This window comes from Lepidothrix coronata, unplaced genomic scaffold, assembly GCF_001604755.1.
Source record: "Lepidothrix coronata isolate B3197 unplaced genomic scaffold, Lepidothrix_coronata-1.0 Scaffold308, whole genome shotgun sequence".
NCBI lineage: Eukaryota > Metazoa > Chordata > Aves > Passeriformes > Pipridae > Lepidothrix > Lepidothrix coronata.
The window spans coordinates 459,029-475,076 of record NW_016690488.1 but is presented as its reverse complement, the minus strand read 5'-3'; the positions used below and the strand labels follow the sequence as shown (position 1 = coordinate 475,076).

Here is a 16,048-nt window from a genome sequence, read left to right as displayed (position 1 = left end):
ACTTCTTCAGAAGAGAGGACTTGTGAATTACTACATATTAGGCTGAGAGAGTAAACTGTTGCTTCAGTCAGGAAAGCCTTTCTTAATGCATTGAACATTATTCGTTGTCAGTGTTTATCTGTCTAATCTGTGTGAAAACAGTGGCCAGGATAATTCCTTTTTAGTTAAAATACTGTGCTGCATTGCTGGGTGGGGTACAGCTTTATCACTGTAGGATCCTAAAATGTTTCAGTGTCAGAATATCCCTCTTCCTTTTGATATCACTGCTAGGAGTGAGACTTTACAGACTAGTTAAGTTCTTCTAAAATTAAAGTGCTCCAGGAAGGAAGACTTTTCTCTTGTACTCTTTTTTCATCTTTTCTTCCCTTCCTCCTTCCCACTTTATCCGATTCCATAATGAGATACAGTAAAATAAGCCCAGAGAAGTTGGGGGAGGGGGAGCAGGGTGTCTGTATTATATCTTCAAACCAGTATATTATGCAGATTAACTAGTGCCAAAGCTAGCACAAGAGGAGGAGAGTGAATGGCAAGAGTAAGGGTGGGAAGTGGGACATCACCTTCTCTTGGCAACTGTTAGACTAAGCAGTAATGGGAAATTGTGCCTCTACTGAACTTTCCTATTCTTCCTGATTTGAGGGAATGTAGCCTGTCAGTTCTCTTCTTTTAGAATAAGAAGAGAGTAGCACTTCTAATAGTTTAAGTTTTTTGTTTATAATTCTGGAGTGGGGTAGTTGGATTTTGAATTTTTCAATTATATGGATTCTATCCCTTTACTTTTTGCAAAGATTTTTTGAGGAGATTTGAGAAGAAAGGATTATCTTTTGCTTTGCAACTTTCCCAGTAAAGAAGGGGATAAAAAGACACTGAGATGCTACTGAAGATGATAACATAAAACACAGATCTGTCATAAATGTCAGTAGCCTGGTGTTAGCAAATCCCTCGGATAAGATATGTGAGTCGAATGCACCTTCTCTAAAGAAAATGATACAAGGCAGGCAAGAGTGGGCAGGACTTAATATAGTTCTCAAAGTTTTCTAGATACAGTTGCTGTCCCTACTCCTTGATGTAAGGGATCACACTTCTGCTGGTTTGTGCCTAGCATATGAAAAGTAAATGGATGCTTTCCTGAGAACCTGCAGCCATATTTCTTTCATTCACATAGTAGAGCCTGAAGTGTTTCTGGATATGCCATACATGCATTTTCATTCTTTTTTTCTGAAATACCATTTCAGTGTAACTTAGGTATATAGGTGCTTCTTCCCTGCTAGTGTTTGGGTGCTTCTCCCCATCTCCCCGCAGACAGGGCTTTTGTGACATAGACTAGACACACTCAAATAATAAATAATAATATTATTATTATTATTATTATTATATTATATTATTAGTGCTAAGACTAGTTCCCTAACAAGGGCTTTGATATATTTGTACTCCTGCTTTTTGGAGATCCTTTAGGGAAGAAGGAGTAGTCTAGATGTGGAAAATATACTGTTATGTTAATTAAACATATATTTGTATCAAGACAATACAGAACAGTTGCCAAGTTTTCAAGCAAAAGGGAGTAAGAGGTGGACAGGGCCTGTTATTTCTGGTGAAGTTGTCTTTAAGGAGTCTCAATGTGAAGTATAGATGTGACTTGTAGTTTTAATTGACTCTTGATTTTACTCTTATATTGTTATTTTACTTGATTTGACAGGCACAGTGGGAGGACTTATTCAGCAAAGCTTCACTGAATCTAGTTGCCATGAAGAAGTCATTCTTTGGCTCAGTTATTTTCCTGTGTCGCCGGCAAGCCCCTGCCAAAACACCCATTTTTCTGCCAATAGATGAGACCAATTATAAGTGGGTTGAATCGTTAAAGGTAAGAATTCCTGTGTTCTGTGTATGTGAATTTCCAAATCATTATACTTTCTAAATGAGATATTTAGTAATGTTAAAATGGGAGTGTGTGTATGTTCAGTTGCTTTTCATAAAATAGAAGTTATTCATCTCTACCAAGGATATGGGATCTATTTTCTTTGTGGTTCCTGGTAAAACAGTTTGGGTTTTGTCCTGTAGGAGGTCTTGGCTGACCCATCAGAGCAGCCTGTGTGGTTGACTGCCACCAGTTGTGGAAACTCAGGAATTTTGGGAATGGTGAACTGCCTCCGCCTTGAAGCAGAAGGCCACCGAATCAGGTATGTAAGCACGCCCTTGAGCCACATTTGGGAGATGAGGTATTTCTGTCTTAGTTTCTTTCCAGGCCTTTACCAAAATAAACAAAATGACAACTGGTGTCTTCCAGGTGTGTGTTCATTTCCAACTTGAACTCTTCATCAGCTGTCCCACCCACGAGTCTTTCTTCCCTGGAGATGCAGAAGATTGTTCAGAAGGACCTGGTGATGAATGTGTATCGTGATGGCAAGTGGGGCTCCTTCAGGCATCTCCCATTGCAGCAAGGTAACTCCTTTAAGGTCTGAGGATTGCTTGCAAGGTCTTGAATCTGAATGAACTTTGAATAGAAAACGAGTAGCTATTGTTCCTACAGTTACCTTTTATTATTATTTTAATGGATAATTTTGAACTCCTCTGCTGCAGCTCAGAGCAAACAGTGGCACGCTCTGATATCAGGAGAAGGGATAGGCTGTTTAGAGTATCAGTAGTATTGCAGAGTAAGAAAGAGCATTCTGCAGAGCAAATGGAGGAGGAGGTAGCAATTACACAAGAAATTTACTCCTTCTGGAAAGCACGTACCTGTGTTAATGTATGTAAGTTCTTATTGTTCCTTCTTCTGCAGCACAACCTCAGGAGTTGACAGAATACGCCTATGTAAATGTGCTGACTCGTGGAGACCTCTCCTCTCTTCACTGGATTGTCTCCCCACTTCGACACTTCCGCACAACTAATCCCAATGTTTTACTTTGCAAAGTCTATTATGCATCTCTCAACTTCCGGGACATTATGCTGGCCACAGGGAAGCTTTCTCCAGATGCTATCCCTGGTGAGTTAAAATTACAGTGGAAGGAAATGTATTTACGTATTGTTATCTTAGAAATAATTCACATAATCTCTTGAATGTTAGTTTGGTACTGGCTAAAGTGTTATGCCAGTTTAGCAAGAAAGCATGCAATTCCATTTTTTTCATATGGCACAATTAACAAACCATGCTCTGAGGAAATGTTACTGACCTCATTGCATAGATACCAAGTGTGAGGTAAAACAACTTGATGGAGGTTCCAGAGATGGACAGGATACATACCAAGGTGAGAATGCTGAAGTTTCATGCTGCTGAACATGCTTGGCTTTTAAGGAAGAAAAATTTTGCACGATGAAGTCATTGCCTGTCCGCAAAATGGAGATGATGTTACCTTGCTTCATAGAAGTTAAGAATTAATGTAATGTCTATGAAATGCTTTTAAAAATCTATTTAAAAGAGAGGGGGTAAAACATGTAAAAATTTAGTTCATTGGGAGATTCTTATGGGTGACTTGAGTAGGGCTGGGTTCCCCTTAATGACTGAGCAACCTGGCAGGTGTCCCTGCCCATGGCAAAAGGTCGGAACTGGATGGTCCTTAATGTTCCTTCCAACCAAAACCATTCTATGATTCTGTGGGTGACATAAGTGCCTAAAATGTGAATTTACAAAAATTCAGGTTTTGCAGTATATTTTTGCTGTGATCATCCTTTCTAGTTTATGTATCATTCTTTTTCAGAGGGACAGAATTGCCTCTGAAACAAGATGTTTTCATGAGATTTCTCTGATGAAAACTGGAAACTAAAGCAGTATCAGCAAGGATAAAGACTTAAGATTTAATGAGACTAAGTCCTTTCCTGCTACTCTTGGAGCGAGATGTTAACTCTGGGGACTTATGAACTGTGTACATAGTAGATGACTCCCAGCACTCTTTCTGTCTCTGGGGTTCTGACTTTCAGGAACCGCTGTTGTAGTAAAGGGATTTTAGAAGATAAATTTCCTTTATAAAAGGTGCTAATATTCTTTCAGGTAACTGGGCTTTGCAGCAATGCATGCTGGGCATGGAGTTCTCGGGACGGGACCTGGCTGGAAGAAGAGTGATGGGATTGCTGCCAGCAAAGGGGCTGGCCACAGTGGTAGACTGTGACAAGAAGTTTCTATGGGAGGTGCCTGAAAACTGGTAGGTCAACTTCTGTTTTCTGGTCAAGGTTTACCTTCCTGCCTGAGGCTGATCAAACCTGAGTGCTGCACGATGGGAAATTATAACAGGGCTATAGTGTTTGGAGCAACTGTAGGATTTTGGTTCAGATTCAGTGCAGGAGTTCAGTTCTAGTTTTTGTACAGTGGGTGGGTGGCTTGCACAAGGTTCTCATTTCTTTCTGGGGCTCTTAGCTCCATGTGTTTCAGTATACACTGGGATTTCAGTGTTGGTTATGTTACTGGTTAGCTACTAAAATATTTTTGTAGAATGATGAATCTTGGCTGTGCTTGGTAGCTCTGGTAGTCTGCCCTATGATAGATCAGAGAGTATAGGTGGTTGTCAATCTCAACAGCTTAGCCTTTCCATTGCAGAAAGGCAAATTTCATCAGGAGAATCTACTAGTCTTTTCTAAGGCTAAAGATAATCTCTTTCACTTTGCTCTTTAGGACTCTAGAAGAAGCCGCTTCAGTGCCTGTGGTTTATGCCACTGCTTACTATGCTTTGGTGGTTCGAGGTGGTATGAAGAAGGGTGAGAGTATCCTTGTTCACTCTGGCTCAGGAGGTGTGGGCCAAGCAGCCATTGCCATTGCCCTGAGCATGGGCTGCCGTGTCTTTGCTACTGTAGGTGAGTACTGAGGGCCCAAAGTTATGGGGAAAAATACAGAGTTATAGATAAGAAATAGAGGAAGCATGTGTGTGCACACATGTGCATACATATATAAGTATACACCTATGTAGGTATATACTTATTCCCCCCAATATGATCTGCTGTAACTTTTATCTAGTTTCCAGGCTGAGAACTGCATACATGATAAATACTATGTGCTTAAAACTTCCACAACACAGTCAAATTTATTTACCCCTGCACGCTATATAATCAAAAGTATGGAAAAAGATCAAGGCTTGTTCCTTTTGATTCAGTAATATGAATCCAATGCCTATGCATTGAAAGGTTTTGGTCTTTTTCTGGTCCTTGCTCTACCTTATGAATGAGCAGTACCAACCAGACAGCCTTTGTCTTAAGGTTTGACATCTTGAGAGACTAAGAGCTTTGAAACAAGTGATTGATGGCTGCTCACGGTTACAGTCCTTTGGGAAAAGATGTGCAGAGGAAAATGGGCTGTTTCATCATAAAAAAAGAAATTAGTGTAAGAGTACTGACATCTTTCAACCTATTTTCTACTTCCAGGCTCTGCTGAGAAACGTGAGTATCTCCAAGCAAGATTCCCACAGCTGGATGCTAATAGCTTTGCCAGCTCCAGAGATACTACCTTTGAGCAACATGTACTGCGAGTTACCAATGGAAAAGGTGAAGTTCAAGAAATATTTTTCCTTTTTTTGTTAGTCGTGCCACATTATGCAGTTGGACCTTCTAAAGACAATATGAGTCACTAGAAGACAGGGTTAGGCTCTTGGCAGAGTTGAGTTTATTAAGTAGTTGCTTCTCCTTTCGTTGCAGGTGTCAATCTTGTGTTAAATTCCTTGGCAGAAGAGAAGCTGCAGGCCAGTTTGCGTTGTCTTGCTCGACATGGGCGCTTCTTGGAAATAGGCAAATTTGATCTGTCTAACAACAGTCAGCTTGGTAAGATGGGCACCAGGAAATACATTTCATTAGGTTTTAGCTACTCACCAGCACCCCCAGATCCCTTCCTGCAGGGCTGGTCTCCAGCCAATCCCAGTTTGTACCTGTGTCTGACATTACTTGGTCTCAGGTGCACAATCTGGCATTTGTTAAATTTTATATAATTGATGATTGCCCAATGTTCCAGTCTGTCCAACCCCTCTGCAAGGCCTGTTGTCCCTCAAGGCAGTCAACAGCATCTGCCAGTTTTTTAAGGCACAGGGGCAAGATTAACCTGATTTCTCTTGGTTGGGAAACAAATTTTTGAATGTTATAATGTGATGTGTTAGTGAAAAATTACAAGAATGTTCTCCTGTTTTAGAATGATTGCATATAGCAAGTGTTGACAGTCTGCTTTCTTATTCTAATTAAATTTCAAAATCATCTTTTTGGAAAACCTTGCTATGAGGAAGAGTCTCTTGTGGAGATTGACAGGATGCATTAGGATTCTAGCTCCTCTGTGACTCTAACTCAGCTGTCACTGGACAAAAAAATGTCCTTTTTAATATGAGACTAACCATGATATAGCTTGTCCTCTCAACACACAGTTTTTGTGAGTGGAATTTCTGTTAAACTGGTCTGCTTATAAGAGAACAACCTAATGAATATAGCATTTGGAGAGTATATGCAAGAATGAGTTTGGAAAATGTAGAATTCAAGCATCTGTGTGCTTTACTCCTGTGACCTACACAGAAATGTTTCTGAAGCAGAAGATAGATTGGTTTGAAATGTCAGCAGCATCAGGTCATAACCAAGTTGCTTTTTCTAGGAATGGCTCTCTTCCTCAAGAATGTGGCATTTCATGGGATCCTATTAGATTCAATATTTGATGAGGGAAACCAAGAGTGGGAAATAGTATCAGAGTTGTTGAAGAAAGGCATAAAAGACGGTGTAGTAAAGCCCCTGAAGAGTACAGTCTTCAACAAAGAAGATGTAGAATCTGCCTTCAGGTTCATGGCACAAGGAAAACATATTGGCAAAGTTATGATCAAGGTAATGAGATAATGACTTTGATTCTCTGATGCATCTGGCATCCTCTGTAGGTGACTGTATTGGATATTTTGATCCATTTTGTTTTGAAATTGTATAACTAGGACAGCACAGGGTCAGTTTTTACTGCTGACACTGTAACAAATGTAGCTGTCAAGTCTCTATGCTGATTCTACAAGGTTCATTCCCATTGACTGAAGGAGCATAGCATGGAAAGATAAATGTATTGTGTATCTGATTGTAACAACTGTTTTGTTTGTTTGTTTGTTTGTTTCGTTTGTGGCGGCGGGGGAAAGGTCCAAGAAGAGGAAAAGAAATATGCTTTAAGAAAGTCTGAACCAGTGAAAATCTCTGCAATCTCTCGTACCTCCTGTCCACCCACCAAGTCTTACATCATCACAGGGGGCTTAGGAGGATTTGGGCTTGAGTTGGCACAGTGGCTGGTTGAGAGAGGAGCACAGAAACTCATACTGACATCTCGTTCTGGCATACGAACTGGTAAGCAAAAATTGTAAGGGAACAGGGAAACTGACTGCCTTTCAACAGACCTCAGTTTGTAGTTTCTCTCCATTTTTAAGCCTTCTGTTGGCAAATAATAATGTCTTGATCTCTTTTCTTCCCTTTCCTCTGTGTATTATCTCATTTTAAACAAACTATTGTCCCCTTTATTCTAAAGGAGGAAGTATCTTTTAACTTGACCTTTTTTCCAACTACTGCTTTCCCCTTTTTGTGCTTCCTAATTCTATCAACCCGTTTTCTCCCTCACGCAATTTTTCTGCAGCCTTACTTTTTACCCCCTCTGCAAAGTCTGCATTTGGCTACCTCACTGACTTGTCCAGTGGCTGTAGCATGTTGGATCACATGCCACAAGGAGGAGCCTATAAACTCCTTGTTAAAAATACTCAGTCTCTCAGATTACATGTGTGGATGCTTGCTCTTACTCCTTAGATAGCACATCTGTAAAGATGGACCCTACTATCTGATAACATCTGTAAGTGTTTTTACTCAGTTTTAAGGTGTTTGATTACAGTTGCAGTGTTGAGATTTCTTATCGGTGATAGTCTTCAGTATTTCCTCATACAATCTCTGTCTCTACAGGTTTCTTCTTTCTTTTGGCAAGCTCACAATTGCACAACTTGTGCAAACACACAGATCAAATATTTCTCAATTTCAAGCTATGCTCTATAATCTCTTGCCTTGCTCTAATCTAACCATCTTTCCTGTCCCAGTACCCGAATTCTTGTTCATTTCCCTTCACGGTTGTACTTCTTCTTCCTTCTCCCCCCCAACCTTATCACAGAATCACAGAATATGCCTAGTTGGAAGGGACCCACAAGGATCATCGAGTCCTATTCCTAGTGCTGCACCCATTCCCAAGAGTCACACCATGTGCCTGAGAGTATCGTCCAAATGCTTCTTAAACTCTGTCAGCCTTGGTGCTGTGACCACTTGCCTGGGGAGCCTGTTCCAGCATCCAACCACCCTCTTGGTGAAGAACCTCTTTCTAATATCCAACCTAAACTCCCCTGACACAACTTCAGGCCATTCCCTCAGGTCCTGTCACCAGTCAAAATAGAGAAGAGATCAGTGCCTGCCCCTCCTCTTCCTCTCACAAGGAAGTTGTAACTGCAATGAGATCTCCCCTCAGTCTCCTCCAGCTGAACACACCAAGTGCCCTCAGCCGCTCCTCACACAGCTTCCCCTCAAGGCCCTTCCCCGTCTTTGTTGCCCTCCTTTGGACACTCTCCAATGGCTTCATGTCTTCCTTACATTGCAGTGCCCAAAACTGCCACAATATTGCAGGCGAGGCCGCCCCAGGGCAGAGCAGAGCGGGACAATTCCCTCCATGGCCTGGCTGGCGATGCTGGGCCTGATGCCCCCAGGACATGGTTGGCCCTCCTGACTGCCAGGGCACTGCTGTCTCATGGCCAATTAGCCACCGACCAGCACCCCCAGGGCCCCTTCCTGGCACTGCTTTCCAGCATCTCATTCCCCAGTCTGTATGTACACACAGGGTTGCCCCATCTAGGGGCAGAATCTTGGACTTTCCCTTGTTGAACTTCATACAGTTGGTGATTCCCAGCCGTCTGCTCTATCAAGGTCTCTCTGCAGGGCCCCCCTGCCTTTGAGGGAGTCAGCAGCTCCTCCCAGTTTTGCATCATCTGCAGACTTTCTTGGTATCTCTTCTAGTCCGCATGTCCAAGTCATTTATAAAGATGTTGAAGAGCACAGGGCCCAAGACAGAGCCCTATGGAATCCCACTAGTGACAGGTTAGGGTTACCTCATTCACTGTCATTCTCTGTGCTCGATCTGAGGGCTAGTTGCTCGCCCACCACATGATGTGTTTATCCAGCTCTGGGACAGACAGTTTGTCCAGAAGGATACACTGAGAGACAGTATTGAAAGCTTTACTGAAATCCAAAAAGATTACATCAGCTGGCTTCCCTTGATCAACCAGGTGGGTTACCTTGTCATAAAAGGAAATCAGGTTGGATAAGCAGGGCTTTTCCTCTCATGAAGCCATGCTGGCTGTGACCAACGACTGCCTTGTCTTTCTGGTATTTTTCAATACCTCCCAGAATAATCTTCTCCACAGCTTTACCTGGCACTGAAGTGAGATTGGCAGGCCTGTAGTTTTGGTGTCCTCCTTCTTGCCCTTCTTGAAAATCAGGACAATGTTCACCAGCTTCCAGTGAGCTGGGACCTCTCCGCATTTCCAAGTCTGCTCAAAAATCATTGAGAGAGGTTCTCCCGATTCCGTTCTCCACTTGATTTATTTAGAATATTTCTGAAATTCAAGTGTTTTCTAGCTACTGTTTTAAGTTTTGGCCAATTTTATTCTTGTAGCCGAATCAGGAATTATTTAGCTATTCAGTCCTTATCTAGTCAGAAAATAAGGAGCAGGTTAACCAAAGCCTTATGGTTTGAATGCTTCATCTCAGGCACTGTCTACCTTTATTTTTTGTAGGCTACCAGGCTAAACGTGTTAAAGAGTGGAAGGCACTGGGAATCCAAGTGTTGGTATCTGCCAGTGATATTGGAACACTGGAAGGAACACAGCTATTGATAGAAGAAGCTTTGCAGCTTGGACCAGTTGGAGGCATCTTTAATTTGGCTGTGGTAAGTAAGAAAAATGCTTGTAAGAGGCAGCACCCATTCAAGTGACTTTTTTACTGAAGGCAATCAGGCTTCATACAGTTTTAGTTCTCTGTGTTTCAAAGGACACTATGCTTTGGTTTTACCTAGTGACTAAAGGCTTGTGGTTCTGGCCCCTTGACCTGAGAAGCAACAGTATTTGGCCAGCAAGTTCAGTTCTGTGATAAAACAAATGTTGTCCAAGATCTCTGGGGACAGGAAAAATCCCATTTAGAACTTGCCAAAATTGTTGCTGTGGCAATACTGAAAAAAAGCAGACTTAGCAAAAGCCATGATGTCATATTTTGGGATATTCAGGATATGTCTGTACTGCAAAGTTACAAAAATACATTGTATAGAGATATCCTCTCATATCCGAAGCCTTGTGCCATATTTAAACAGAGAAACTGGAGATACTGAACCTGCACCATCTTTTTTTAATCCCTCCTCCCACCCCCCCATAGGTCCTTAGAGATGGCATGATTGAAAATCAAACCCCTGAATTATTCTGGGAGGTCAACAAGCCCAAGTATTCAGGCACCCTTCATTTGGATTGGTAAGTGTTTGTAGAAGGGACAAATAATAACTGCTTTTGTGGTCACAGAAGTGATCAAATTTAGTCGTTTTAGTCTTGCACTAGCCTTTCTTGGTAACATAGCAAGCTTTTCTGATGAGGTTTCTCTCTCCTGCTCTGCTCCCAGGGTGACTCGTAAGAAGTGTCCAGATCTGGACTATTTTGTTGTGTTCTCCTCTGTAAGCTGTGGAAGAGGTAATGCTGGGCAAAGTAATTATGGCTTTGCCAATTCTACCATGGAGCGTATCTGTGAGCAGCGACATCATGATGGACTCCCAGGTAAGATGACTTTACTCATTGTGCAGAATAATGTCTCTCACCAAACATCCAGATGAGAACCAGCTCACCAGAGACTTGTGCACTTACCTGGAGTGATAATGAATGTTGAAGGCTGTTTTCCCCTCCCAGCTGTTATCCTGAATCATTCATATGTGAATGAACACTGACCATTTAACAGCACAAAGGAAATGCAGGCCTTAGCTTAGCTGGTTTTTAACTCTGTTTTGTTGCTGCCATGTGCTTTAGTTAGAAGGCTTAGTGTGTTCTTTGTTCTGATTTCTCCTCCAGGCCTGGCAATCCAGTGGGGAGCCATTGGTGATGTGGGTATCTTGCTGAAGACAATGGGAAACAAAGACATTGTGGTGGGGGGAACGATTCCCCAGCAAATCAGCTCGTGCCTGGAGGTGCTCGATATCTTCCTGAATCAACCTCATCCTGTCATGTCCAGTTTTGTCCTAGCAGAGAAGGTCTCTGTGAAAGCTGAAGGAGGCAGTCAACGGGATCTTGTAGAAGCTGTTGCTCACATCCTGGGTAAGTGGTCTCACTCAAGCACTGCTGAGCAGTGTCTACCATCTCATTGCTTTTGGAAAGCAGTAGTGCTGCTGTAGGTGCTCTGTTCAGCATCTCCTCCTGATTTCCTGTGGTGTGGGTATGTTGTTCTTGTGAGACTGTTTGCTTTTTTTTTTTTTTTTCATTTACAGTGCTCCTTCTCTCCAGTAATCACTTGGTTTCTTGTATGGGCTTTACTCCCTTACTGTGTTTACATATGCACACACATATACTCCAGTGTCTTGAGTTTTATTTAAAGTGGACTGGTACTTCTCTCCAATGGAGAATCAACAGGAACAGCCCCCAAAAGCAAAATTCTGGGACAGTATATAATAGGGGAAATATATTACTTACTTTCTGAGTACTGTTCCAGCTTTCAAACATTCACCTTGGAATGTCCCCATGCTGCAAAAAGTAGCTTTTCTGTACTAAGTGGCTAACTGGTAGTGTATTCACTAACCAGCTGTCTGTCATCCCATGTGAACATCTAGTAACCACAGCTTAAATATGTGTTACAGGTGCCACGTCCTGTCTGTATTGAACTTGCTTCCTTTTACCATTGTATCCCCTATTTTTATGTTGAAAGGGAATAATCTCTGTCAACTCTGTCTACTGTGTCCCACTTCAGTTGTCTCTTTTGCAGACAGAAGTGTGTATTGATCCTTTGTTTTCTACCAAAAGAGGTACTGATAAATGAAAGACAGTCTCCTGAGTGGTATTTAAAGAATTGTGTGCAGTTCACTGACAGCACATCTGGCCTCTGAGAGCAGACATGGCTTTTATAACCAGCTGTAGGGTTAGTTTGGAAGGAGGAAGTGTGAAGACAACAAAGGGAGAAGCTAGTAATGAGGCCTGATGGTGGGAAGGGTAGCATCATGGGGCAGCACAAGGGAGAGGATAGGGCAAAGAGCTGTAGATGCAGGTGTTATTTTAAGAGGCTTTTTACAAGTAAGGCCTGTATGTGTTATTATGAGAGGCCTTTTACAGGCTAGAGGAATCATATCCTCCTCCAGTGTGAAAGAAATTGTGTTGCAATCACCCATCATTGACACTGATAACTTTCATCTCATGTTGTAGATCAGGATTAGTTGCGTTAAGTTTAGGACTGCAGTTTCAGTTAGAGCCCCCAGTATGTGAAATTTGTCTAGCTGACTGACTGCTCAGGACTCGGTCTAGAGCTGATGTGAAAATGTTCACAGCTATTTATCTGGGACTGATGTATCCCCTGTCATAAATCTGAGCACAGTTAATGTGTACTCTAAAGACTAGATCCCATATGACAAGATGTGGGTTGTAGAAGAGGTAACTTGTGAAAGTATTAGATGATCCTGAAAGGTAATTCTCTGTAGCTGCAGTTTATTGAGATTTTAGGAGAAAAAAGGAACCGAAGAAGGCTGCTAGAGAGGCCTAGAGCTGAAAAGAAGCTGCTAGTGTGCTGTTTTGTTCTCAGGTGTCCGTGATGTGAGTAGTCTGAATGCTGACAGTTCCTTGGCTGACTTGGGCTTGGATTCCTTGATGGGAGTGGAGGTGCGCCAGACACTGGAGAGAGACTATGACATCGTTATGACCATGAGAGAAATTCGACTCCTTACAATCAACAAACTGCGTGAACTTTCTTCCAAGTCCAAGACAGCAGAGGGTACAGTGTCTGGATTAGGGTTGCTACCAGCCACCTGAGTCCAAATAATTAAGCTTGCAATCCATTGCTTTCAGTCTAAGTGACATAAACCTCAGTTGGATAATGAAATAAGGTTATAGCTGAACAGCTTTTAAGTGACAGACATGTCACAGGAGTGTATTGACCGCTGGGTCAGGCCCATCATTCCTGGGGGCAGGGTGTAAGAGCAAGTGTGAAAGCTGCTTTCTTGCCTGGCTAGCATCTGCATGCATGAGTACTCTTACGTGACTGTGTGCACGATGCAATTTGAGACCTTTTACTTCTCTGGGGAATAAACAATGTAATGTCATGCTTATAGTAAGCTAAAAGCATGTGCCCTTGCTGCAGAGAAACTGACAATAGGAAGATCCTTATGTCTGTGTCTGATGATGTGCTGAACCAATGGGCTAATCAAGAGCAGCCCTGAGGTTCTCCTTTAGGACTGTGGCTACATGACCAAGACTGATCCTGAAGCTAATTGTGTTTGGTGTGCTTTCCTTCAAAGAGCTGAAGTCGTCCCCACTGACGAAGACAGGCCTGGGCGAACCTCCAAAACTAGATTTGAACAACCTGTTAGTGAACCCAGAAGGGCCAACAATCACCCGTCTCAATGATGTTCAGAGCACAGAGCGCCCTCTTTTCCTTGTTCACCCCATTGAAGGATCCATTGCAGTTTTCTACACTCTCGCCTCCAAACTTCACATGCCCTGCTATGGGCTCCAGTGTACAAAAGGTATCTCAGTTCTTCAGCACTTTGAATGCAAACATAACATTCTGAACTGTAGTTGCTTTACAGAGAGTGCTTTGTTTCTAGACTATTAAACTCTCATGGACAAATATCAGGGCCTATTAGTCTGCATAGGGTCATGTCAAACATCCCCAAGTATCATGAGGAATAATAGGTTAGATTGAAGAGCTTATGTATGGGGAAAAAAGAGGCATACTATTCCACCTGTCCTTGGAAAGCAGGAGTATTACTACTGGTTTTTCAAAACGCAAGTTTTTAACCGTAATTTAGTAATTTACCTGCACAATAACCTGAATGTTTCCAACAGGGTTGTTTCTGAGTGCGCGAAAACATATTTGTCTCTGCCAGTGTCTTTTCACCAGAGTCTGTTTCTAACTCACTTCCATGTTCTAGCTGCTCCCTTGGACAGCATCCAGAGCCTGGCAGCCTATTACATTGACTGCATGAAGCAGATCCAGCCTGAAGGGCCTTACCGCATCGCTGGATACTCCTTCGGTGCCTGTGTAGCCTTTGAAATGTGCTCCCAGCTGCAAGCACAACAAAATGCTTCCCATGCACTCAACAGTTTATTCCTCTTTGATGGGTCTCATTCCTTTGTGGCAGCATATACTCAGGTAAGGGACACAAAGAAAATCTTCTGTCTGGGGACCATCCTCTCTCATCAGGGCTCACGTTCTTGGAGCTTAGTATTCTACATATGAGCAATCTGAAAAGCTGACAGCCTTCTTGACAGGGAAGTTGGGAGACAGCTGTAGACACGATGCTTTAGAGATGGCTGAAGGGTAGAAGTGTATAACGGGTCATCTTCATTAATTGGCAAGAGCTCAGGCACAAGTGTTGCTCTTGCTGTGATAAATCATAATATTAGTATGTCTTCTGGAAGATCCTGGTGTCTGCAAGTCAAGATCCTTGTGTAGTGGTGCTAGGAAACCTTGCTTAAGGCTTCCCTTCCATTTGCATTGTACTTTCTAGAGAATACTTGGCTCTTGGCAATTGCCACCCCTGGATTTGCTTCCTAATCTCTCCTCAAGGGACTCCCCCCTCCCTTTTTTCTCCAGTTCATACCCTTTGTTCTTAATTGTTTTTATCTGACTTTCAGGATCGGGCACATCCCTTTCACGTTCATATTGTGTTCTTCTCTTTTCCAGAGCTACAGAGCCAAACTGACCCAAGGAAATGAGGCTGCATTGGAGACTGAAGCATTATGTGCCTTTGTTCAGCAATTTACAGGCACTGAATACAATAAGGTAATCTTTCTTATTTTTTTATATATGTGTGTGCATATACATGTCTATCTTAAAAAGTGTGTGTGTATAAATATATATATAAAAAAGTAGATACATATATTTCTTAATATTGCACAAGAGAGGTGTGGTTTGTTGCCTAATGGAGATGGATTCTGAGCTATCGAGACTAATGTAAAAAAAATGTTAATATTTCCAGCTGCTGGAGGTTCTTCTGCCCCTGAAAGATCTGGAGGCTCGTGTGAATGCTGCTGTAGACCTGATAACTGAAATTCATACAAACATCAATCGTGAAGCGCTCAGCTTTGCTGCTACTTCATTTTACCATAAACTGAAGGCTGCTGACAAGTATATACCAGACTCCAAGTATCATGGGAATGTGACACTGATGCGGGCAAAGTCTCACAATGAATATGAGGAAGGTCTGGGAAGAGACTACAAACTCTCAGAGGTCAGTCTCAGGTCCACTGGTGACTGTTGAGTTTCTCCTGATATTTGGGGGATCCAAAGAAAAGCATGGAAAATCATCATCCTTACTGAGGAAAAATGGACAAAACCAACCTGAAAGAAATTATTGCTCTGCAGCTATTGTACTCTAACAAGAATTAGAAGTCTGAAAAAGCAAATGCATTGATTGGTTCCAGGCATTTTCTGTGGGTAATGAGGGCCAGAAGGTCAAGCTTCTATAGTGGATAATGTTTTCTACAGCTGATTCCTGCAGCCCTCTAGAATTACTTTGGATGATAAAGATGTTAAAAGAGAGTAACTTTCTAAAAGAGAGTCTTCTTTCACTATAGATCCTAAAGTTTGTCCACTGAATGGGGGAAGCCTCCTAAAGAGCAAGTGTCAGCCTTCTGACAGTAAAGGCGGCTTTTTCTCAGTTACCTTTTCTGGACCACTTAGAAGTTAGTAGTTAGCAGTGGGTTTCTTGTGGGCCTAAAAAAAGTAGGGTTGTGGCCTGTAATCCAGGTAAGGTCACTATTCTATAGCGCCTGCTCACATAGAAGGGTTAAGTGTCTTATGGTGCAAATGCCAGGGAAAAGGAAGTGATTTTCAGAATTCTCTTCCTGTTTCTGGCATCTCCTATCTTTTCAGACTT

At 42.2% G+C, this 16,048-nt stretch overlaps 1 protein-coding gene across 1 annotated transcript in view; it reads left to right on the top strand.

The window, feature by feature from the left end:
• The window catches only part of FASN (fatty acid synthase), a 43,472-nt gene that overhangs the window by 25,196 nt on the left and 2,228 nt on the right, over window positions 1–16,048 (top strand). The window contains exons 24-42 of the mRNA XM_017837647.1: window positions 1,694–1,858; window positions 2,056–2,174; window positions 2,282–2,436; window positions 2,774–2,977; window positions 3,980–4,130; window positions 4,598–4,776; window positions 5,341–5,460; window positions 5,611–5,733; window positions 6,542–6,765; window positions 7,059–7,260; window positions 9,732–9,883; window positions 10,363–10,454; window positions 10,600–10,751; window positions 11,040–11,282; window positions 12,751–12,939; window positions 13,463–13,690; window positions 14,099–14,319; window positions 14,854–14,952; window positions 15,149–15,400. Coding sequence (XP_017693136.1) covers window positions 1,694–1,858; window positions 2,056–2,174; window positions 2,282–2,436; window positions 2,774–2,977; window positions 3,980–4,130; window positions 4,598–4,776; window positions 5,341–5,460; window positions 5,611–5,733; window positions 6,542–6,765; window positions 7,059–7,260; window positions 9,732–9,883; window positions 10,363–10,454; window positions 10,600–10,751; window positions 11,040–11,282; window positions 12,751–12,939; window positions 13,463–13,690; window positions 14,099–14,319; window positions 14,854–14,952; window positions 15,149–15,400 — 3,270 coding nt within the window. The remainder of the gene's footprint in view (window positions 1–1,693; window positions 1,859–2,055; window positions 2,175–2,281; window positions 2,437–2,773; window positions 2,978–3,979; window positions 4,131–4,597; window positions 4,777–5,340; window positions 5,461–5,610; window positions 5,734–6,541; window positions 6,766–7,058; window positions 7,261–9,731; window positions 9,884–10,362; window positions 10,455–10,599; window positions 10,752–11,039; window positions 11,283–12,750; window positions 12,940–13,462; window positions 13,691–14,098; window positions 14,320–14,853; window positions 14,953–15,148; window positions 15,401–16,048) is intronic.